The 25,961-nt window shown below is 42.3% G+C and overlaps 1 protein-coding gene across 1 annotated transcript in view; it reads right to left on the bottom strand.

Moving 5' to 3' along the window:
- Window positions 1-25,961, bottom strand: part of SEC63 (SEC63 homolog, protein translocation regulator) — a 67,174-nt gene that overhangs the window by 19,770 nt on the left and 21,443 nt on the right. Inside the window, exons 5-16 of the mRNA XM_066607421.1 lie at window positions 24,414-24,475; window positions 24,258-24,316; window positions 23,847-23,897; window positions 18,778-18,886; window positions 17,184-17,278; window positions 16,954-17,086; window positions 16,773-16,865; window positions 9,446-9,600; window positions 7,041-7,188; window positions 4,860-4,942; window positions 4,651-4,710; window positions 1,718-1,888 (exon numbers count right to left, since the gene is read on the bottom strand). Coding sequence (XP_066463518.1) covers window positions 1,718-1,888; window positions 4,651-4,710; window positions 4,860-4,942; window positions 7,041-7,188; window positions 9,446-9,600; window positions 16,773-16,865; window positions 16,954-17,086; window positions 17,184-17,278; window positions 18,778-18,886; window positions 23,847-23,897; window positions 24,258-24,316; window positions 24,414-24,475 — 1,219 coding nt within the window. The remainder of the gene's footprint in view (window positions 1-1,717; window positions 1,889-4,650; window positions 4,711-4,859; window positions 4,943-7,040; window positions 7,189-9,445; window positions 9,601-16,772; window positions 16,866-16,953; window positions 17,087-17,183; window positions 17,279-18,777; window positions 18,887-23,846; window positions 23,898-24,257; window positions 24,317-24,413; window positions 24,476-25,961) is intronic.

Raw genomic sequence — 25,961 nt, forward strand, 5'->3', positions numbered from 1 at the left:
ACAAAAAGAGAAATATGATGTCATAGGCATCCCGGAAACTTGGTGGAATGATACACGATTGGAATACAAGGCTTAAAGAAAACAACTTATTTATAAGAAACAGACCTAAAAAAAGGGGAGGAGGTGTTGAGTTGTAGGTTAGGAAAACATTCATCTCCACAGAGATTAAGGCTTCAGAGATCCGCTATCTTGGACTTAATTCTTACCAACACACAGTGGGCAAGCATACTTCAAAAGTTGGACAACAGTGAAATTTACAAATTTAATGGCCAAAATTGGTAGTTTTACTAATTTGGGGATGCCGAATAAAAATCCGATTAGTTTGTTACGATAATCGGCGATATGGCCGTATGCTGGGCAGCTGGCCGGCCAGAATTCCTATATAAACGCGGTCAAAAGAATAAATTTGTCATTAGCCTATATAATCTTTTAGTGAAAAAACAAATAGTCAAAATTAACTTAATAAACATTTTATTTCAAGTAATAATTAATTTCTGTATTGTTCATAGCTGCAGTAATGTAATATATAACGTTATGAATATGGCCAACTCATCATCTGAGCTCTTTCTATTTCGGATTTTTTTATGATTGTAGAGAGAGAAAACACATCAATTCTGCCATAGATTATTTTTTTTTAAGTGTTAATTATGCAGCATAAATGACACGCTACAATTTTTTCTGTGGGTCAGTACGACTGAGGGGACAAAACAAAAAAAAATGAAAAGAAAAAAGTAAGGCAAAATAAGTGAAGAGTTTATTTTAAAAAATGGAAAATTCTTAAAATTTAGAAAACCCCTTTCCCCATATACAATAAAATCAAAACAAAAAAAGATAACCCAAACACCTTTGATATCACAATGTCCGATTTATCAAAATAATGCATTATTTATCCTGCATGGCGGTCAGAAAATGGTAGCAGAAATTCTTAAAGATTTTTTTTTGTAAGTATTACAGCAAAAAAAAAATTGTAAGTAGATTTATTATTGCAACTGTATTGACCCACTGAATAAAAGGATATACATTTTTGCTGTAGTGTGTACACCGTAAAAACAAGACTGTCCCAAAGATGTCTAAATTTGTATTATTTTCCATTTCACTCTGCTTAGAAATTTTAAAAAGTTTTTCATTACTGTATATGGTACAATAAATAGTACCATTGAAAAATACAACAAACGCTTGCAAAAAACAAGCCCACGGACTGCTACGAAGCCAGAAAAATAAGTCATGATTTTTTTTTGAAAATAGGGAGGAGAAAATAAAAACAAAATTTAAAATAATGTCTACATCCTTAAGGTGTTAATTGGCTACATCTTAAAAAAACCTTTAAAGGGCTTGTCCAGGGTCAGAAAAACATGGCTGCCTTCTTCCAAACACAGCGCCACCCTTGTCGATAGGGGTGTGTGTGGTATTGCACCTAGCTCCACTGAAGTAAAAAGTAGCTGAGCTGCAATACTAGACACAACCCGCAGACAAGGGTGGTGCTGTGTTTGTAAGAAAAGTAGCCATGTATTTTTTACCCTGGACAAGCCCTTTAAAAATTGTCCGTTACAACAGCTATAAAAAAAACCCAAAAAAAAAAAAAACCCATGTGGGTGGTTTTGCTCTGTACATACTACTAGTAAGAGTCATCCTCCTACACTGTAAGGTTCCTATATTCTGATAATACAGCCCATGACTATCTAAGGTGCAATGTAAGAAATGCCAAGAAAATGCTCACGTTTGCAGTTGTATCATTGCCTTGCTTCGGCTTTCCTGGTTTCTGCTGTGATAAAGGTGGGGGTGCGGGCTTCTTTTTTAGTGGTTTTTTCTTTTTAGATTTGGAAGACTTCTTTGTAGTTTTATTTTTCTGCTGCCAGCCTTTGTTCTTTATTTTGTTACCTTCCACTTGCTGTAAATAAAACAGAAAAAGAGAAGTTTTTGCTCTGCCCACTTTCCGTTTTTCACTTAGGCTGTATTCATACTCCGCTAGTTCCTTTCATCAGATTATCTTTTTACTGTCAGAAAAGCATAGCGTGCTGCATTTTTCTTTCAGCAAAACAAAAAAACTGACAGACCCATTCTAGTTTGATAGAAAGAAAAACAGTTTCATTAAATAGGTCATAGCAGATCCTGCATAGAAGGAAGTCACAATAGTAGTACAGCTATACATAAATATGGCAGTCTGAAGTAACAAACTGACATGTACAGGAATGCTCAAAAAAAAAAAAAAAAAAAAAACAGCAGCAAACTTTCCATCTTGCCTGCTCTCTAAATTTTCCAGAAATCATTCATTTCATCTTTTCCCCTTCTTCCCACGCCCTGAGCTGGTTATTCCCATCTTGTAACGACAACGTAATGACATATTACTAGTATACACCATTACTTTATGACCATTGAGGGACCCCCACCAATTAAGTGAGTGAAAAGGATATAACACAGACTCCAGGTTTTTTCCTGCACAGTGGCGCTCCCAACTACTCTGCTGGGAACTGCAGCCGGCTTCATTCACTTGAATAGAGCTGTGCTACCGTCACTGCATAGCTGGTGGATGGGACACCAGTGGGAAAGGAAAGACGGATGGCCTCCTCATTGTTAGAGATCTATCATTACTAAGATGGGAATAATCCTTTAAGATGGCCATAGATGTAAAAAAAACAAAAATTCCTTCAGAGGGTTGTTCCTCTCAAAGAAAAGGCATAGCTGTAGATATGAAGATCGTATCAGGTACTCAAGTTAAGATGCTGCTAACCCTAATAGGTAGGGTATCAATGTAAAATTCTGGAAAATCCCTTCCAGAAGCTAAAACAGAATTACTGAAATAGGGTAAGGTACGAAAAAGCTCTTTTTTCACAGTTGGCAGTAACTTCCGTGGTCTATTGCCCTCCTGTCCCCAGTGTGATAGTGGTAATAGGGTAGCATAGTAGCATGAAGCCTAGTGAAGGATCCTAGGGATCAACAACATCGAAATTGCTATATACTGCAATACTGAAGCACTGCAGTATATAGTACAAGGGATGAAATGATTGTACGTTCGAAGTCCACTAAATAAAAATGTAAAACCAAAAGGTTGAATAAAATATTTAAAGTTATTTTAAAAAATTAAGTTCAAAAATACTTCTTTTAATGGAAAAAAATATGGCTCTTCGAAAGCTAGGATGAAAAAAATTTAAAGAAAAAAAGAAAAAAAATCTCTGATCTTGAAGGGGTAAGGAGACTGCTGAAGCTACTTCAAACATATAGGTTTGCTTTTTGTCATTCATTTCAGAGCTTAGGGATTAGTGACATTTTAAAATCGGTCACAAATGACATCTCCAGGACCATGGGAACTCCACCAATATCCAGAGAACTTGAACAATTACTATTCACAGGAAATACATTTTCCTTACCATCTAAACATCACCTTATTTCAACTGTCAAACTAGCTGTATAATCACAGGACAGCTCCTACTTCAGAGTACCTATTCTGGATTTCTATAACACTCCCAGTGGGCAATAAAAATAAGCTTTGATACTTGTACCATTTAACCCCTTGAGTGGCACGCCCGGAAATTTTCCGGGACGAGCTCCACTGCCGATAGTGATATAGCCCGGAAGATTTCCGGGCTATGTATCACTATGGGAGCTGCAGAGCACAATGCCACAAGCTGTGACAGTGTGTTCTGCCTGCACAGTCCCACGGAGAACAAAGCAGGACATTGAGAAGCAGGAAGATATTGCCGATATGCCGGCAATCTCCTGCTTCTAATGTCCTGCTTTGTATACAGGTTGCTATAGAGACCATCGGCTTGTCAGAAGCAAGCCGATGGTCTCTGTTGCAGGTAGAGCTGGTGCTTGGCTGTCAGAGGACAAGCAGGCACCAGCTCTTACAGCAGAGATCAGAGAAAACCTCTGATCTCTGCTGTGTTAACCCTTTACATGCTGCAGTCTATGTGACTGCAGCATGTAAAGGGCTGTCACTGCAGCATGTAAAGGGCTGTCACCATCAGACCCCCGGAAAGTGATCAGGGGGTCCTGATGGGTCCCTGTGGAAGTCCCCTAAAGGGACAAATAAAAAAAAAAATAAAAAAAAGTAAAAAAATTATATAAAAAAAATAATAAAAACACTTGTCTCCCTTTACTTTGTAAAAAATGTAAAATAAAATCCCACATGTGGTATCCCTGCGTCGTAATGACCCAGAGAAGGAAGTTGGTACATTATTTAACCCCTTAATGACATGGCCCCTTTTTTCCCCCATTTCTTTTTTTCCTCCCCGAAACATAAAAACTGTATAAACTTGGTATCGCCGGGATCATGTGACTCAGAATAATGATATCACATTATTTATTCTGCATGTTGAACGCCGTAAAAATGAAATCCAAAAAACAAAATGGCAGAATTTCTTTTTTTCCCCCCAATCTCCCTACAAATGTTTTTACAAAGGTTATGCAATACATTATATATACCCAAAAATGATGCCATCAAAAAGTACAACTTGTCCAACAAAAAACAAGCCCTCATATGGCCTGGTCAATGGAAAAATGAAAAAGTTATGGCTCTTGGAACGCAATTGCAAAATTAGTTGAAATTCAATGATTAGACCATTTAAAAAACCTGCCCTGGTGGGCACGACAGGGTGGTAGGAAACCCGCCACTCAAGGGGTTAATAGGTGAGGCAGCAACACTACACATACCCCTTCTTCAACAGGCTGGTCTTCAGCAGAGCAAGCAGACTGTTCCTTCTCAAACACTTCCTGTTGTGAAAGAAATAACAATTAAGTCTAAACTTTTTTCAGAATACACTTAATGGTGTAAAAAATTAATAAATACTTGTGCAAATAATCCAAACTCTGCATTACTAAAAGAAATTAGTTTAGGATGTCATTATTACAATCATACTTACCGCCATTGTCTGTCTTTTTAGAGTGACAAGGACAGTAACGAGAGAGCCCACTGTAATGTTGTTGCTGTCTTCATCATCTAGCACTATAAAAATATGAGCACAGTGCTGTAATACTGCATACCATGTGGACTATCTTTTAAGTTGAAATTGTTGCAGAAAATGTCAAGTGTCATGTAAATAAGGCTTAAAGGGATATTACAGGACTTAACTTATCTTTAAGGACAGGTCATCAATATCAGATTGGTGGGGGTCTGACACCCAGCACCCATAGCAATCAGCAGTTTGCAGCAGCTCCTGTGCATTGTGCAGTGGCCGTGCGTTGTACTGCAAATCTAATTTCTATCCAAGTGCAAAGTGAATTAAAGCGAGTTGGACGGAGATTGCAGTACCATTCTGGGACACTTCACAACCTATGGAACTGTGCTAGTTCCAGGGCACTGCGGCTCCTGAAAACAAATAATTGGAAAGAGATGCTGGACACCAACCCATACGATATTGAGGACCTATCTTAAGGATAGCTCATCAATAAAAAAAAAAAAAAAGTCCAAGTAAACCTCTTTAATCGTTGCATTAAGAAAAGTTATACTACTTTCTGAAACACTTTAGGGAAGATGAAGGAAAAGTTTTAGCACTCCACGCAGATCAAGGTCTTGACAATTGCCCCACAGGGATCACCCTTTTAACGTGTCTGGGAGGACACAATTCACCATGAAGAATCGTGTTCCCACAATTGGTTTACGATGTGTTGTAGTGATCGTTCCACTAGCTGCATCTGCCACAATATGCAGATACAGAACGACCACCTGATAAAACTATGCTGTGAACGTTAAATTCATAGATATGTCAGAATACTTGAAATAAACTCATCCCAGAAATGTTAAAAAGGCTATACTCATAGGGAAATTGTAAAGTAGGAAGTGCTCTGATGATGCATTATGGTAGACGGAACAACAAAATAGTATGCGATAGGCTTTTGAAATGGGAAATTCCATACTTACTATGTCCTATAGCTTAAAATTCACTAAGCTCCAAAATATTCTTTTGAAATGTTTATAAGAGATGAGCGAACGTGCTCGGCCACGCCCCTTTTTCGCCCGAATACCGCGATTTTCGAGTACTTCACTACTCGGGTGAAAAGTACTCGGGTGCGCCGGGGGGCGGGGAGAGGCGTGGCGGCGTGGGGGGTAGCAGCGGGGAACAGGGGGGAGCCCTCCCTCTCTCCCTCTCCCCCCCACTCCCCGCTGCAACCCCCCGCGCCGCCACGGCGACCCCCGAATTTTTTCGCCCGAGTACGGAAGTACTCAAAAATCGCGGTATTCGGGCGAAAAAGGGGCGTAGCCGAGCACGTTCGCTCATCTCTAATGTTTATCGATTTTACGACAAAGTACTGTAAATTAAAGGTGGAGTTAAAGGGATATTCCCAGTCTAACATTAATAGGCGTTTTCTAGATTCCTATCAGATACACTCATTTACCAAAGTTGCCAAGTTTGTCAGTAAACCAACATATAAAAATACCATTCAAACTTTCTAGTTACAATTCATTTCCACTGCTTGGTAGTCAAGCATGTGTAAATCCTGTGTTATTCATCACTATTCTTCTCTGTAGACTTGTCAGAACAGGAAAACTGCATGCAGGATTTCCCCTGCTGAAGCGCTGGGCCAGCACGTCAGGAGTTAGTGTTCTATATGGTTACACAGTATATATAGTTTAAAGATATTGAGCTAGCAGCAGTGCCATTTAACACCTTGATGCTTTTGGGCGTATATATGTACACCCTTCAGCCTTTGTATTTTTTCATACGACTGACTTGATGTGAGGTTTTGTCTTGCTCATGCAATGGCTGAGTTTGTTACAGAAAATCAGAGTTTTCAGCCGGTTGTTGCGGATCGGACTTGTACTGCTTCTGTGTTTACCACAGAGAAGACTGCCCACACTGACACATTGTAACAAAGCGAACAGTTGTGTAATCGGGATATAGTCAGCAAAAGGTTATAGTTTGAGGTTAAAAAGCAAACGCAGGTCTTGAAAATGGCGTATTCATTGAATGAACAGAAAAACATGGTTATTCATTCAAACTAAATTCATAAGCTTGTCAGCTAATTACAATCCCAGATTTCGAAAATAGAAATGGAGGCGTCAAACAGATGCAAAATGTAAGAAAAGGAGAAGTCTTGTGTACCTTGTGGTTTTACTTCCATTGTAACATGTGGAAAACTACCAAGAACTGATACCAACTCCTCATAACTGCTATCCTCCAGGAAGCTCAAGAGCAGGCGACGATCTGACTCCTTCATACTGACCAGGTCCCGAATGGTCTTGACTTTAAACTATGAATCAAAGTGATAGAAAAAAAACAAACAGGTCTATCTTCAGATTTTTTTGCAGCTGTATTATATAAAGATGCACAGGCAGTAAAGAATAACATTTTCCACATAATAATTTACAACAATTCTGCTTCACAATTCACGGCATATGCCGTGCAGAAGAAAGAAGATCCGTCCGGGACAGAGAAGACCCACACAGGATCCGGACATGGAAGGAAATGTCCATGGCCGCGGAAAAGGTCGGTTCCCGCTGCAGGATCCTGCAGGCAGAATCCGACCCACCCGTGAACATGAGGCCTTAAGAAGCATTGAGAATAAAAAGGACATTTTGAGATGTGCAACAACTGCTGTGATATGAAAATAATTGTAAAGGGGCGTTGAGATACAGTGATACACATTAGAAGTAGTGCACACATATACACATACATATTTATATCTATCTATTTATCCATCCTGAAATACGACAAGCACTTTTTTTTTTTTTTTTTTTTTTTTAACTACCAGTCAATTTTGTTTTTTTTTGTTTTTTCAATCCTCGCCCTTCAAGACCCATATCTTTTTTTTTTTACTTTTTCCTATAGTATATGTTAATGGTGCTATTTAAAGAGGTTGTCTCGCGGCAGCAAGTGGGGTTATACATACTTTGTAATGTACATCGTGCATTAAATATGAGCCATACAGAAGTTATTCACTTACCTGCTCCGTTGCTGGCGTCCCCGTCTCCATGGCTCCGTCTAATTCCGATGTCTTCTGGCGTTTTTAGACGTGCTTGCGCAGTCCGTGCTTCTGCCTGGTGAATGGGGCCGCTCGTGCCGGAGAGCTGGTCACCGCGTCGTCATCGTAGCTCCGCCCCGTCACGTGTGCCAATCAGGAGGCTGGAATCGGCAATGGACCGCACAGAGCCCATGGTGCACCATGGGAGAAGACCCGCGGTGCACCATGGGAGAAAACCGCAGTGCATCCCTGGGAAAGGACCGGCGGCCATCTTGGCAGAAGAATTTTATATGTTCATATTTCATCACATCGGTGAGTAGCAAGCGGTTTAAGATGCTATTTTATGCCGGGGGGGGGGGGGGGGGGGGGTGACAGGGGGAATGGGCTAATGTAAAATTTTGATGTTTTGCCTCGGGACAACCCCTTTAATGTACCATATAAGGCATTGAAAAGCAAAAAAAAAATTTATGTGGGTTGAAATAGGAAAAACAAATAGCAGCAACATTTTTTTTGCAGGGTTTTGCATTTAAGGTGTTTATGGTGCAGTAAAAATGATGTTAACTTTACTCTACATCTACATATAAGTACAATTAAAATCATGCTATGTTTATAGGATTTTTTAAAACAAAAATACTTTTCATTGCGATATTCTAAACCTCAAACTTTATTTGAGTGGTGATGGGGCTGTGTGATGGCTTGTTTTTGGCAAGATGAACTGTAGCTTTTAGTACTTTTTTGGGGGTACACAGAACTTTTTAGTCAATTTTTTGGGTGCAGAAAAACTCCAAACAGCCAAAGGTTGGGTAGGGCAAAGAATCTATAGGATCAGGTACACAATCCAAATGCAGCCAGTTGCTACAATGAAGGGAATTGTTTTCCGGACACTGTACTGTTATTTGTGTTTTGTGCAATAAAGGCTGGGTTCACACAAGGCATATTCCCGTCGGAAATCTCGCGGTTTGGCCGCAGCAAAAACCGCCGGGAGAACCGCCGCGGCGGCTTTGAAGCGGCCTGGCCGCTCGCTTTTCCGTTGCGGTCGGCGCTCCATAGAGGAGAGCGCGGCCGCGACGAAAATAAACAAAAAAGAAAAGTAAATAGACATGCAGCCGCGGTCTCAGACGGACTTGCCGCAGCGGATTGGCCGTCCCGTGTGGACGAGATTTCTGAGAAATCTCGTCCACATGGCTGGCTAATCCCGAGATTAGCGGCCGCGGGCAGATTTGCTGCCGCCAAATTCCGCACGGCAAAGCCGCGGCAAATCCACCCTGTGTGCACCCAGCCTAATAGTTGTAAAATGCTAATATACAAACGGCCTTTTCAGGAGATCATCATTAAGTCAATGCTTAGACAAGACGGTTATGTTCACACAGGGTGGATTTTACTGTGAATCCTCGGTAAAATCCATGTTAGTTAGATGCACATTGGTATTACAAAAGTAAAAATTCATGTTTTTTCTTCATTTGTATATTCAGAATTATTTCTTAAACAGTTAGACATGGTCCAATGAGTAAACATTTAAATAAGACAGGAATAATTCAGAAAATACCTTTTTGTGATTGAAAACTCGTCTTAGGTGATCCTCTTCAATAAATGGCAGCTGCAAAAAGGGAGATTTAAACTGTTGGAGGCCCTGCACGATCATTTGACAGAGTTTCATGCAGTTCTCCAGAGAAGAAAGTGATGGTGGTCTGAGCTCCCTCTCTTCAGAAATGGCAAGAAGGAAAAAAACAAAAAAAAACAATTGTTAAAGAAAACATTTCATATTTCTTTATTTAATTAAACTTAAAGACCGTGTCACATTGACTTGTAGAAAGAAGGCTGTTCGAACGTGCAATTTATATATTTACAAAGCCTCCCATTTCCCCGTCATGTACAAGTTAGCCATTGGCTGCATACTGAAGTAGAAGACGACTGCCCTCCCCCATTATGTGCACATGCTCAGTAGTCCTCTCTATCCAGCAAACATCTGGTCTGGGGAGGGGGAAGGGGGAACAGCAAGACTTTCGAGGTATAGCTGCTGCCACAAGCGGGCGGCAGTACAAAAAGTGTTAGTTCCTCACTAGAGATGAGCGAGCATACTACTAGCGAGCTAACTACTCAAGCGAGTAGTGGCTTAGTTGAGTATCTGCCCACTCGTCTCTAAAATTTCGGCTGCCGGCGCGGGTGAGTTGCAGCGGTGAGCAGGGCTGGTAGGGGAGGGAGAGAGATCTCCCCTCTGTTCCTCCCCGCTCTTCCCTGCCGCTCCCCCCTGGCAGACAAATCTTTGCTCCCGAGCGGGCAGGTACTCGCTGAGGGCAATGCTCGATCGAGCAATTGCCCTTAGCGAGTAGGCTCGCTGATCTCTATTCCTCAAACCAACCTTGGCCCTTCTGCAGGTACTGAGCTAAATCAGTTTACACAAACTGGAGAAACACAAATTAACCTGCGACATCAAATAATATAGACTGTAAAAAGAAAACAGATGGTACAATGTGAAAATCAGAAAAGATTGAGGATCCATTCTGGAAAGACAACCAGAGCCCATGAAAAATAAATTATGGGGTGGGCGCTGCTTCTCCCAATGTTTGAGACAAGAAATGGCTTTTACAGTAAGTAACAAAAATCCTGTTTTCTGGTCTGTGTCACCGGGGGATGCAGGAAGACCATGGGACGTTTCAAAGCAGTTCCCAAGGGGTGGGTGACAGAGAAGGTGAGTAGTCAGTATGCTGGCACCTACTGATTCATGTGACCACGAGGGAATGCATTAAGTAGAACTTAAAACAACAAAAAATGTGAAGCCCTGGAAGTGGCCTTAGTGCCAGGGTGGCCAAAATCATTGCAGATTCACAAAAAAATGCTATTGCTCTAATGGAATGGCATCTAGCTATTGGCCTTCAGCTGGTATGCCCTGCCAAAAACCAAACCAGGGCAGACAACAGTACACCTGAACATGAAAAAAGATGGGACGACTTTAGAGTGGGAGGGGAGGCCAAGAGGATTACATGTGCAAGTGGCTTCTTGAAAAACATCATAGCTAAGATCAAGGTCCCAAGAAAATCCATAAACTAGAAGGTACCTATGGTATGAACCATGCCTTGTAGAGGATACCTGATATCTGAGAGGACTGAGAAAAGGGACAGAACTCAACCTTCAACCAAGGCTGAAGAACAAGCAGGAGAAAGGAAAGACGCAAAACTACATGTTCATTTATCCTCTGCTAATGGCCAAGGACAACAAAGGTTATAGCAGAATCAATGTTAAAAATGACTTCCTTAAAACTTCCTAAGGGGAGAAGTGTTCACCCTCTAAGCTGTCCTGACCTCGACTGCAGATGTTAGCCATCTAGTTGTCCACTTCTTGAATACAACAGGCCAAGAGAGAAACCACGTGTGACTCAATCTGCTGCGGGATGCTGGACAACTCTGATGTGACCTTCGCTTCGCGGGTCCTTTTTGAATTGCCTAATTAGACCATTAATGTACAGTTCTTCAATAGATTCAAGCAAGGAAAAGGCAGTGAGGAAATGTAGTGAATTAGTGGTAGAGGCAAGATTTAAATTTCCAAAACGATGAGCATGAGGGGAGATTCTAGAGTGATCTGTACCCAAGCACTGGAAAGGATGGACCAGACTCTCCTTGGGGAGGAAAGTAGCCACTAGAAAGCGATCAGCTAAAGGAACCAGAAAGCATGGACCAGGATTTATGCTACCTAGTTGGAATTGTTCCCAAAAGGGGGAGTGCGAATTTGGGAGAAGGTTCACCCGTATGGGGGTGGGGAGAGGGGACAACAATCTGCTGAAGGTGTACCTGCAGAGCGAGATACTTTTTATGCTTTTTAAAAAAGGTAGATCTCAAGGAAGGATGAGAACCTAACAAATGTGTCCAGTCTGCCAGAAACCACAGTTGAAAAAAGACAATTAAAGTGAAGATTTCTTATTGTGCAGTGATGACATGTCAAGGATGGCCATTAGAATGGAGCCAGACACCTTGACCTAAGTACTGAGACGTTAGATGTGATGAAAAGGCACCTACTAGTCAAGATGATATTCTTTAGAGCCTAGCAACACTAAGAGGAGGTAGGAATGACATTTCATTGGCACTTGCATAACTGACAGCATTGGCAACTCTACATAGTAGAAAAACAGCGTGAGAGCTGGTTGCTGTAATGATAATAATGGGAAGAGGTTCATCTAGCATGAGATGAATAGTTTCTAGCCCTAAGCATTTGAGGTGCACAGTGACATAAGGGAGGGCAGTCATTCACCAGGCAAACATACTGAACGGAAGGCTTTAAGAATCGTTCGCTGGTGTTACCCAGACAAAGCTTGTTGAAACTATGCAGACAGCGACTTCCTAGAGGGTGAATATTGCAAGAAACTATGTTAGCTTAGGCTTGAAGTCATGTTTTTCCCACAACCTAGTGCAGATATTCTGACTAGAGAAGGAATCGAAGATGGTTGATTAATACTAGTGCTGACTGCCATCAATGTCAAATACTAAATCTGACAGAAGAAGGCAATCTGCAATCACAATTGCTCTATCTCTGGAGGCGAGTGACAAGTATATGCTTAGAGGTTAACCATAACTATTCCCCTATGGGAGATGTTACTGATGCTGTATGGTGGTTGTGGCAATATAGTATACCTGTTAGCGTAAAGCACTAAAAGTATAACCTGTTCTGCAAAAGGAGGAAATGAGTTGTCTGGTATTTGTCATAACTGTGTGGACATAAAGATATTGGCTGACTGACATCTCTGACCATTATATAGCCATATTAAATAGAGACTGGCCATATTGGACAGTTTGCGAAAATACTAACATACATTTAGGATGGAGAACGATAGACAGTAATGCTTTCATAGAAGAAAGTAATGAAACAACCTGCTGCCTGTCCAATTGTAATCCTGGTATACTGCATCTAGCTGTAATGCAGTTATTTGTCCTATGAAAGGTAGAACTGAAGACCACATTAGATACAGTGTCTCACAGTAAGAGAGAGGTAAATCATCCATAGTGGATGTAATGTAACTGCCTGATGCTAGCAACCATGTCCTATAAAAGTAACACAGACAGCCATTGCATGAAGGCAGCGACTGGTTGATACTTACAAGCACTGCGTAATCAATAGAGTCTAGCAGTCCTGCATTTATTCCTCCTAGGGAGGGGGAATGTGGTGGCCTAAGCTTGCAATCCACGCATTATCATGTCAGACAAATAGTCTAGTAGTAATACCCTTCTTTCTCCTGTGGAGGAGACAATGAGGCTCTTAACATTTGCATTCACTACCTAATCATGTCATCGTCATAACAGAAAAAGATGTACTCCTGTAGAAAGGGGTAGCAAGGCAGCCTTAGACTTGCAGTCACTCTATTATGTCAAATACAGAGTAATACATTTATTTCTCCTGTGGAAGGGGTAAGGAGGCTGGCTTACACTTCCATGCACTGCAGAATCATGTCAAATGCCGAGTCTAGCAGTATTGCATCTACTTTTTTTGAAAGCATGAAGAAGGTTTCCCCCCTGCTGCGTACTGGATTTACTTCATCTACAGTTGATGTGGGCAGTGGGCACTGGTGGATCACCTGAAGAAACATGCTAGGCATGAGCTTGGCCACCACAGATCGTGTGATAGTGACATGGGCAATGAGCCATCCCCCCCTCCGGTTGACAGCTTGGTGAGAGCTTAGCAGTGGGTGACGTGTGCAGGGGTTCACCAATATGAGTTAACTGGTCCCAAGATAGGTTACCATGGGGACATCAGAGGCTGACAAATCACACAGAAGCACTCTGTCTGGCACATAGTGGGTAGCTGTTTGGTCCCTGTCTGAGGGATTCCTATGTCCTTAGGTGTAGGGTACTGTAGAAGGGGGAGATGGAGGAGAGAACACCCATAAGGACAAAGCCTACCCTGTTTAAAGATGCTTTTAGACTAAACAATTACCGTTCAAAGAAGTTGGTCAAACCAGCAAAAGTGAATAATAATTGTTCAATCTAAACACAGCCAATGATCAAACAATAATCGGTCACTTTTCGTTTGTCATTTTATCTAGCCATAAAAATAATCGTTGGCTCATTCACTTATTGTATGGTTGAAACAGCGCTCGTTCAGTTGGAACTAGCCAATTGCTTATGTACTTTAGGGAGGAAATCCTGCCCCTCGCAGGGCGCCAACAGGAAGCCCTGTCCTCCGGCTTCAGCCAGTGCAGGCCTGAGAAGCCACAATCTAAATTAGAAGTGCAGGCCCGCAGGGAAGGTGCTGCTAACTCCGAATGGAGCTCTGGAGAGAGGAAGAAGGCGGGAGAGGAGTCCTTATCTAAGCACAAGTGTGGGGAAGAGGGGAGGCTATGGTAGGGACATGTCCTAAAGAGTTGGAAGAAGAATGAGGAAGTCAAAGAAGTCCTCCTCACCAGACAGCTGACCAAGACATAAGGAAACACTGACCAGACCTCGGAAAAGAGCGAAGGATGTGTTCAAGACAGTGAATAGTAGGGAGGAAAGTGTCCTGGATGATGGGTGAGAAGAAGAGTTTCGGGGATGATTGGGAAACAGAAAAGTGTCCCAGGTGGAGAATGGGAGGAAAGTTTCCATACTCTACTTGGTGAGGGTGCTCCGGTCAGGAGCTTTCCATATTACAGGTGACCATACAGCTGGTAGGATTAAGAGGAATTAGGGATTGTGTGTGCCTCCTGTTCTTCTGGAGGTAGAACAGGGTGATCTGGTGCTACCCTGTATTTCCAACCGGAAGGAAGAGGGGAAAAATTGTAGACCACCACCTCCTACGGACAACTAAGCTTAAACGAATTGAGCTCACTGCCTGCAGGGGTGGCTTGGCTGGTGGAATGAAAGAAGATCTTTTTGTACTTAGTGTCGCCTCCTAGTGGCAGCAGCTATGCTCCAATAGTTCCCCCAATGTCCCAGACAAGAAATAGAATTATACATGAACTTGATAAACACACTTAAAAGGATATTTCAGGCAGATAAAGTTGTTCACACCTACATTACATATACTACAACTTACATATATAGATGGTGTACTGTAATTGAGTTTAAGATTTTTATTAGAGATGAGCGAACGTACTCTGTAAGGGCGATTTCGCAATGGAGCACCGCGATTTTCAAGTACTTCACTACTTGGGTGAAAAGTACTCGGGTGCCCTGTGGGTTTCAGCGGGGAGTGGGGGGGGGGGGGGGGGAGAGGGAGAGAGAGAGGGCTCCCCCCTGTTCCCCGCTGCTACCCCCCACTCCCCTCTGCAACCCCCCGCCCCGCCCTGTTTTCTGCTCTATGTCACTGGGGGATACAGGAAGACCATGGGACGTTTCAAAGCAGCTCCCAAGGGGTGGGTGACAGAGTGATGCTGCCGGCGTGTCATGCGCTGTACTGCACATGCGCGCCAGCACAGGATGCGGGACATCGGGCAGCGGATCCGCAGGCGAGTATGGGGTCTCTGGAGGGGGCACCGTGACGGACTCCGCTGCGGAATTCTGCTTGCAGAGCCCGTCACGGCTGTGGTCACTAGCCCTAAAAGAAGCAATCCTCGCCCACCCTGTCGGAAGTTGTTGATATGTATTAAAATACAGTAGCAATGAATTAAAAAAAAAGATTAGAGCTCCTATATCTCTGATAACGCCGAGTTATGGTGAAACTAGTTGGGGGAGCTGGTCTTTTAGCATAGATCCTCATGTAGTTTATGCTATGCTCATCTCAGACTTAGTTTATCTGGCCGCATTTATCACACATGCTAACAGTTTATCTAAACAGGGATCTAAATCACTTGCCAAATTTGCAGCAAGTGTTAGTCGTGATCCTGATATTTGAACATAGTATCCTGCCTTGCTGATTGTTTCTCTTAGACCGGTTTTGTCTATTGCATTTCATTCACTCAAACTACATTGAGAATCTGATCTTTTTAATTCATTACTACTGTAATATATTTTCTTACATATCAATAAAAGTTGCTTTTTAAGGGGACTCAACTGAGGGTCTCAGCTTATGGCAAAGGTTGTGGTGGGATTGGTTACAGTTTAACCCTAGTGGGCATTTGAGCCCCCAAAATCTTTACTTGTATAACAGCTACACAACTTCTGGCAGGGGGTGAGAAAATCTTAAGGCCATATTACACTGCTTGACCTAAGCAATATAGAGAGCACAATCGACTAGATTGGTGATATTTTTTGTCTGGCCTTCACAGAGGCCAATTCAGACGATGACCATTCATACGATCAATTATCTCTCAAAGAGAATTATCGCTGCAGACCCGATGGACTTGGGCAACATTCATATGCATTAGCAATGCCACAAATCTTTTCACACACGATGGGTCCATGTGATAAAACATCCACGTGTGTAGCATTCAGAGCCCTATAATGGGGCTGTGTGCTATCTGTCGAATTAAATGAAATGCATGAGGCATGTGAAAAAAAAAAAAGAAGTTTGTGTGCACCTAGCCTTAGGCCGACTGCAGACGGCCGGGTCGGATTCCGCTGCGAGAATTCTCGCAGTGGGGTGCAGACCCGTGCCCCTGCAGAGAGCTGTGGCTCACCTGCTCCCGGCATCCTCTCTTCTCTGTGATGTGCCGGCTGCCGCCCAGCCGGCGCAGAGCAGGGCCAACGGGTCTCTACTGACATTTCTGTGTGGGCCTCTGTGAGACCCGCAAAGAAATAGAACTATTTGTTTTAAAAACACACGTAGACAAATCACGACTGTGTGCATAGGATTGCATGCAATCCTGTGGCAGCGGGCACGGGCAGAAATTCTGAGGGAAATCCCGCCATGGAATTTCCTCCCGTGTGCAGAGGCCTTAGAGTTAAAAAAAAATGAATAAATAAAAGTGCACTTTTTACCAGGATAGAGTGAACATTGGCATAATGCTTTTTGCAAATTTTGAAAATGGTTACCTTCTCGACTACGAGCCATGATTATTAGTTGGCATATGACATTAACCATTTCTTGAAGCAAAGCAGGGCACTTCTTTAGAATAAATTGCTGATCTAAAAGAATCAAACCAATAAAAATTAAATCAAGTTAAATAAAAAAATATATATAAAAATTCATAAAGTGTTAGAAATATATTCCTACCTTCTTTAAGTGTCTCAGGAATCTGCATCCGGGATAAATGAGCCAATAAAAGGACTCTTGATTTTAAACTGTACGGACAGGTCAATGGTGGCTCATTCTTCTTTAGATTGATACCACCAATTTCTCTTATAAGCTAAGGTCCAAAAAAAACAAAACAAAAAAACAACAAATCTTTAGCACAAAAGATATTATAGTATATAGCCACACACAAAATATAGTATATAAATTACCTGAGGAATTAGTATATTATCTGCAGGCCTGCTGGTGGCATCTTTATTATATTGTGGGTCAAATTCTGATGCACCAGCTAACACCATAATTAGACCTAAAAGAACAGATTAATGATGAGCTCACACATAATGCAATTGGAATGTAAGGGGTGTTTTAACAAACTTCACTCACAGCTAAAAAAAGAAAGAAAAAAAAAAGTGGAAGATAGTCATGCTACAGATTTTCAAACCTGCAGCATTTGTTTCACTGTGAAATTATTTAATTTCAATGCAATGCACACGATCCACAGTAAAAATCCGCACAAGGAGTTTGGTGCTGATTTACTCCATGATGTGTAAGCATACCCCAACACTCCGGCTATAAAAGACAACAATTCTCTGGATACATTATCTAGGAATCCCACTCCAGCAGAAACGTAAAAGGGGTTGTACTACAATTGCAAGTTAAAGGGGTTGTCTCGCGGGAGCAAGTGGGGTTATACACTTCTGTATGGCCATATTAATGCACTTTGTAATATACATCGTGCATTAAATATGAGCCATACAGAGGTTATACCCTTACCTGCTCCGTTGCTGGCGTCCTCGTCTCCATGGTGCCGTCTAACGCTGTCTTCTCCTTCCATTTAGACGCGCTTGCGCTGTGCGGTCTTCTGCTGTGTTCAATGGAGCCGCTACGGCGTGCTCACGCCGGAGAGCTGGTCTGCGTATGCGCAGAAGACCTCGGCGGCGTGAGCACGCCGGAGCGGCTCCATTGAACACAGCAGAAGATCGCACAGCGCAAGCGCGTCTAAATGGAAGGAGAAGACAGCGTTAGACGGCACCATGGAGACGAGGACGCCAGCAACGGAGCAGGTAAGGGTATAACTTCTGTATGGCTCATATTTAATGCACGATGTATATTACAAAAGTGCATTAATATGGCCATACAGAAGTGTATAACCCCACTTGCTCCCGCGAGACAACCCCTTTAACCCCTAACCACAGGATAGATGATAACTTGCTGATCAGTATGGAACTCACTGCCGAGACCCTCGCCGATCTAGAGAACAGAGGTCCTGTGTTCCCTGTCCTCCTAGCTGAGATACCTGAGCAGGCGCCGCTCAGCTATTTCCATGAGCCTGACTGAACTGAAGCATGCTTGGCCAGAGCTCCGCACACTAGCGTCACTACCGGTGCATGTACAGATGCACAGAATGGAAGCGATACACTATCTGCCCATGCACCTTTCCTGAACTTCCAGCGCACATGTGAAAGTTGGAAAGGGTTCTGTGGATGACGTACACTGCTCCAGCCAGAAGAGATGGTCCTGGCTGCCCACCGGACTGAAGCACTGATATAAGCACACGATGCGGGAAAGTTTAAAAAGTGTTTTCTGCAAGCATGTTTGGAAAAAGAACAATAAAGGTATTTTTGGAAAGAACTGTTTGGCAGTAGTCTGCCCCGGCACTCCGTTTACAAGGGCTAATACCAATGACAAGATCCCTTTAAAAGGAAGCAAGGAGTACAATTCTATTAGCGACAAAAGGCAGCAGCAGCCGACTGTATTTTTTTTTACAGTCAGTTTGTTTAAAAACTAATAGTCAAATATACTCACGCTTCATGTCCATGTTCCGAGTCTTATATACAAAATATGTATAGATCTGCGTAGTGCGAATAAGGATCTGATCTCCACTGTATCTGATTGATTTATACCACCAGGATCCCTGAAATAACAATTCCACGAATAAATATGAAATATTGCCATCAATGTACCCATACATTTTAGAAAACTATATATTTGCATATTCGCTATTGCTCCTCAGTTCCATAACATACAACACACTTTATAGAAGACACTTGATTTTAATTGTTAAAACGGTCAGGAATTAAAAATATATAAATATTGCGAGTTTCAAAGATCTAAATTCACACTATGGGCTTCAATTATAAAAATATTATCATCACTGTCATCACTTGTTTATAGCAATAATCTCATTTTTACAGAGCATTTAACAATAAATGATAAGGTAATCCAATATATGAATTTCCAAGTAGTCAGTATCAGGAAGAAATGTTAAAAAAAAAAAGGAAATATAAAAGCTTGAGCTTTCCACCACCAAAGATATGAATAAAAAAAAAAAAAAAATTAAAAAAATCTTGTTATTTGTATAGCGCCAACTTACTCCGCAGCACTTTGCTTGTTTTTTTTATATTTATTACCCCCCACCAAGCTGAGTACTCATTTTACCGACCTCGGAAGGATGGAAGGCTGAGTTAACCTTGAGCCAGCTAGCTGAACCATGCGGGGATGGAACTCACAACCTTCAGCATTTCTGCTGCCTTAAGGGCTCATACCCACAGACGGATTGAGATACACCAGCAGATTTATGCCGCGGGAGTACCACCGTGGTAAACAAAAAGTCCCGGCTGGTGATCGTGGAAAAACGTGCGTTTTTCCACGGTCTACATTAATACTATATTAATGGAGATCTCCGCTGCGGAAAAACACTGTGATATAGAAAATGCCACGATTTTTTTTCCTGCAGCGGAAATCCGCGGCAGAATCACGCATGTGAGCAGGTAGAAAGGTCATGCAGAAAAGCTATTAGGTTCAATAGAACTTAATAGCTGTGTTATTCTGCCACGGAGAACGCGGCAGAAATCCGTCCGTGGCCATTAGCCCTAATACTCTGCGACACACGAAGCTCTTAAAAGTACAATAAAATACATATTCATAACACTGCTGGCTTCAAGGCATGCTTTGCATCTGCACACACCACATTCAAATAATACATGTATACACACACGACGCTGCTGGCTTCAAGGCATGCTTTCTATCTGTACACAGTGCATTAGAATTCTGCAGCAGGATGCAGTTAAAAAAAAAAAAATTTGCCTCCTTTGAACAGAGATCCACTTCATCCTGAGCCAAGTATTCAGACCAACAACGCTTACAGTACATCCATAGGATATGCCAAATGAAATGCAAAACAATTGGCTATCATTTAGGCTATCATTATTTCTTTAACCGCTTCGTGACACATACGACTATTTATGTCCTAACTGCACATTTACCGTACAGTTAGGATGTCTACAGCCATCGACAGAATATGCTATGTAAGAAGCAGGCTTGGGAGCCGAATCCGCTCCATACATAGCGGGTATTGGCTGTCTCTGAGAGCCAACACCCACCTGCAACAGCTGCAATTGGTCAACCCATTAAACAGCCAAACAACCCTTCGTAAGAACTGACAGCAGCATTTTAAAGTCCTGACTGTCTCCCTCAATAAAACCACAGGGGTATCCGTCCAAATGTCATGGCAGCCTAGAGCTGCCATGCTTTTTTGCTTATTAAAATGTGCCTGTGCTCATTAGGCAGCCTGTTAAAACATAATATTTTGCAATACCATGGTATTGCATAATGCTATATAAGCAATCAAATGTTCACGCCCTCTATGGGTACTGAAGAAATAAAAAAAAAAGAATTAAAAAAAAACTTTTCCGGGGGTGAGAAGCTCATAAATTTCTATTTCTCCAGATTGCTGGAGCAAAACCAAGATGGTGCATCTGGAAGCTAGAGGGGCAGTTTTCTAGTATTAGAGCCTGCAGAACGCACACCAGGGCGCATAGATTACAGAGCAGAGGCGAAGGAACAGCCCTGATCGTTCAAAGAGTGAGGATTTCCATGCATGCCATGCTGTTCTGAATGTTCCTGCACCCCGTGGTTCGGAAAGCAGCTCTGTAGAAACTAGGCGGAACTCTTCACAACAACAAGGACATTGTCGTCATCATCATCATCTACACGGCCACAAGGTAGTGGCAGATTCTTCTTCTGCTAGCCCAGCAAAGCAAAGGCAGAGGATGGAATCTCTGGAGGGGCAGCCCAATGCCAAGGCGAGTGACCAATCACCTTTCAACACTACATCTTTGCAGATGGCAGACATTTTCTACGCATCTATTAAGATACTTCCATGAAAGCCATGTTGAAAGTTTTGCAAATCGCTCTATAATCTAGCTTTGTTTCACTTATTTAATCCATTAACTTGGCTATTACTGATGCAGAAAACAGAATTAAACCATGTAGAAACCAAAATTTGCAGTTTGCAAAGTCACACAATTGCCTCATTGATGTGCGTTACACATTATCTGAGATGCACTAGACCAGCGTTTCCAGAAGTGTGCTCTGCGATCGACTGTCAGGGGCTCAGACGGAAGGTCTAGGTCAGTTCTACTCACCGCTGTAGGGGTGTCTGGATAGGCTGTACTGAGCAAATAAACGCCCAGGACCTGAGGTCTGCACAGCAACGCGGATCACAAAAGCTATACCGACCGCAGGTCCTGGACGTTCATTTGATTAGTACAGCCTGTCCGGACACCGCTCCAGTGGTGAGGATAGTGGGGACCAATGTCGGCTCATAATAGGGGCGATCTCACCGGGCCAATGACTCCAAAGAGGGGCCCACGGCCGTCCTAATTGCCCGTATTGTAATCCGCACTGCTAAACCTCCAGCTTCAGGTAGAGTAAGGGGTTAAGCAACTTCCTTTTCTCACAGACTTCCATCTCTGCTGTCTGTAATCTCGCTCCAGTGCAGCAAAGACAGGGAAGGCTGTGTGTAGTAAGTCATTTAATCCCTTCCTCTCCCTGTATCTGAAGAGTATAGGGGCAATAGGGGACCTTATCACTACTGGGGCCAATTATAGGGGCCGCTATTACTACTACTGGGGCCAATAATAGGGGCCGCTATTACTACTACTGGGGCCAATAATAGGGGCCGCTATTACTACTACTGGGGCCAATAATAGGGGTCGCTATTACTACTACTGGGGCCAATAATAGGGGTCGCAATTACTACTACTGGGGCCAATAATAGGGGTCGCAATTACTACTACTGGGGCCAATAATAGGGGTCGCAATTACTACTACTGGGGCCAATAATAGGGGTCGCAATTACTACTACTGGGGCCAATAATAGGGGTCGCAATTACTACTACTGGGGCCAATAATAGGGGTCGCAATTACTACTACTGGGGCCAATAATAGGGGTCGCAATTACTACTACTGGGGCCAATAATAGGGGCCACTATTACTACTACTGGGGCCACCAATTTAGGGGGTCACTATTACTACATGGGGCGGATTTGCTGCAGAATTTACAGTAGCGAGAGAGGCAAAGTGGAAAAGATTTTGAAAATCTCACCCACACGCTGTGGAAAAAATCTGCACAAAACCAGTGCGGATATTGACATGTGGTGCGGGATTTAATTCTGCAGCATGTTAATTTTAAATATAATGTATATCAATAGCCCATCCACTGCGCCAGCGTTCCTCCCTGTTTTTTTTTTTTTTTTTTTTTTTAAACGGCCCTGTGCTTTTTATAATGATGAAGGTAAAAATCCTATGCTGTGATAAGCCACGCCCTTAACTTCTCCCTTGAACACACCCTCTGTCCGGCTTTGGGGTTGGAAGAGAAATGTTTGCTTTATAAGGGGCTCCATGGCTGAAAAAGTTTGGGAACCACTGCACTAGACACACAAGGCAGATATGTCATGAAAGTTGGCTCTATAAACACTATCTACATGCTAACCTCAATGTATGCTTTAAAAAAAAAAATTAAAAAAAAAGGAAAAAGAGGAGCTTTATCTATATAAAATTCTACACATTCCATCCCAAGTTAAACTTCTTATCCCACTGTTCTGGATTTCTTGTGATAGTTTGCAAGTCACAGTGTGACTGAACTCACATACATTAGTTTATGTTGAAAGGTGGCATGTAGCCTAACCTAGACGGAACAATTACCTGACTTTAGCTGCTACACTAACTTCTGCTTTACTAATAGTTCTATTTAAAGTGGTCATCTGGTCTTGGACAGTTTATAAAGCTTTAGTCAGCTTTGCACTTGTGGTGGACAAAGATTAAGTAATCGTTAGGTCTTTAGGTGCACTGTCTAGGCCTGGACAGAGAATTATAATGATTACCGAAATTGTCAATAGCTTTTACAGCAACTTCTCCATATATTGAAGCAACATTTGGAATGGTAAAAATCTGAGTTGATAAAACAGATGGAACTGCCTGCTGAAATGACTGCCATCTGTCCAGAATCATTGAAAACACAACTTACGCTGTTTCAATAGAAAAATCTTAAAGAAAAAAATACAATTTAAAAAAAAACAAAAAAAAACTGTTGGGGAAAATGATTCATTTCATGCAACAACTTTGCTTCCATTCATTCTATCCTTATCAATTAAAGGGGTATGCCCACAATTGATTTTTTATCACCTGTCCCACAGGATAGGTAATAAAAGTCTGATCGTGGCAGTTCCACAGTGAAACAGCGCTGATCCCACAAACAAAACTTCCTTGTGCCTCTCGGTGCACTCATCGCATTGAAGAGCGGCAGCCAAGCATATGCACTAGTGTTTTGTTTAACTCTATGGGCCTACCAAATCTAGCCAAACACCTACACTTGGCTATCACCAGAGTTGGCCGTTGCTCGATTCAAGCTCTTCTATGCAAAGTGCAGTGAGGAAAAGAGAAGTACACAGGACACCCATCTCAGGATCGGTAGTGAGGGTCAAAGTCTTCAACCCCCACCTGTGACTAGGTGGCAAGAGTCAGGTGTGGGAAATACCCTATTAATGTTTCCAGCAGGTTACTATATGTAGTCATAACTATGGATTACCTACCACGACAACTGGAAGGATGACCATGAAGGCTAGTCCGTAAACCAGCAACACCTAAAACAGGAATTATAACGGTAAGTAACAAGTAAAAGCTGTAAGGCTGTGGTATAAAGGTTTTTGGAACAGACGAAACACACATTAAAGAGTTCAAAAGAAAAAAAAGTATTTAAATGGAGTTTCTGGTTAAGCCTGATACACTGGGTTATGGAGCGTCTATGTGAGCCTCATGGAGAGTCTATGTGAGAGGTGCATGATCTCTCTATAGTGATCCTTCAAAGCCTCCATCATTCACCATGACTATATACTAAGCATCCCACTACACATAACAGTCATCAGTATTGCTAGGCGTGTTAAAGTTAAAATGCTCAATCAAAAAACACTTCTATAAAATGTATTCATTTCTCACTAACTCACCAGCATAGAGTTTTTCTGGTCCACAATCCATGCTGGCAATGCGATGCCAAAATGTGTAGCTTTAAAAAGAATAAAAAAAGCCAGTGAAGAACTAATGGTTACTATAATCACCCACATACTACAACATACTAATTCACTAAAGCAGTAACTGCTTACCCTGTGGTCCATCAGGATTGCCATATTCTTCCCAATTTCTCCTGGATTCATCATCTGTTAAACTACAAATAAAAAACAAGTAAAACTATCAATAAGCAACAATGGAGTAGAAAACAGAGCGGATAAACTACAAAATGTTGAACAGTTGTCTAAAGCAACCGATAAGCTTTTTCCGTAACACCAGCTTTGATTCATCTGCCCAATGCCAAAATTCGTTGCCTATTCAAGTAGATCTTTGAAACATATACGGATTAAAAAAAACAAACAAAACTTTGTTATTTGTATAGCGCCAGCTTATTTTGCAGCGCTTTCAGGTAAATATTATTTATTAATTACCCCAACCAAGCTGGGTTCTCATTTTACCGACCTCAGAAGGCTGGAAGGCTGAGTGAACCTTGAGCCGGCTACCTGAACCAAACGGGGATTGAAATTACAACCTTTAGGTCGTAGGCAAACACGCTGTCCAAACTGCTGGCAGCATGTTATAGAGCAGGAGGAGCTGAGCGGATTGTATATAGTTTTATAGAGAAAGATTCAGAATAACTTGTATTTTATTCATTTATATCCCTGCTCATTCTGAGCTTTGAGGTCCAGTAGGCAATCCCATCAGTGAATCATAGATATTTCTATATGTACGATGACTATCAATCACTAATAGAACCGTCCACTGGACCTTAAAGATCAGAATGAGCAGGGATATAAATTAATAAAATACAAGTTATACTGAATCTTTCCCATAAAACTGTATATCAATCTGCTCAGCTCCTTCTGCTCTACAACATCATGCCTGCAGTTTGGACAGAAAGTTCAAGCAGATAGGTTCTCCTTAGGCTTTGGCATAACTATAGGACATGCAGAGGATGCGGTTGTACCCGGGCCTAGGAGCCTTAGGGGGACCATAAGGCTTCTCTTCTCCACATAAGGAGCCTAGTACTATGAATAAAGCATTATAGTTGGGGGCCCTGTTACAGGTTTTGCATTGGGGCCCAGAAGCTTTAAAGGGGTTGTCCCGCGAAAGCAAGTGGGGGTATACACTTCTGTATGGCCATATTAATGCACTTTGTAATGTACATCGTGCATTAATTATGAGCCATACAGAAGTTATTCACTTACCTGTTCCATTGCTGGCGTCCTCGTCTCCATGGTGCCGTCTAATCTTCAGCGTCTAATCGCCCGATTAGACGCGCTTGCGCAGTCCTGTCTTCTGTCTTCTGAATGGGGCCGCTCGTGCCAGATAGCGGCTCCTCGTAGCTCCGCCCCGTCACGTGTGCCGATTCCAGCCAATCAGGAGGCTGGAATCGGCAATGGACCGCACAGAAGACCTGCGGTCCACCGAGGGTGAAGATCCCGGCGGCCATCTTCACAAGGTAAGTAAGAAGTCACCGGAGCGCGGGGATTCGGGTAAGTACTACCCGTTTTTTTTTTTTTTAGCCCTGCATCGGGTTTGTCTCGCGCCGAACGGGGGAGCTATTGAAAAAAAAAAAAAAACCCGTTTCGGCGCGGGACAACCCCTTTAAGTTATGCCTCTGTGTTAAAGGGTTAAGAAAA

The sequence above is a fragment of the Eleutherodactylus coqui genome, chromosome 1, assembly GCF_035609145.1.
Source record: "Eleutherodactylus coqui strain aEleCoq1 chromosome 1, aEleCoq1.hap1, whole genome shotgun sequence".
Lineage (NCBI taxonomy): Eukaryota > Metazoa > Chordata > Amphibia > Anura > Eleutherodactylidae > Eleutherodactylus > Eleutherodactylus coqui.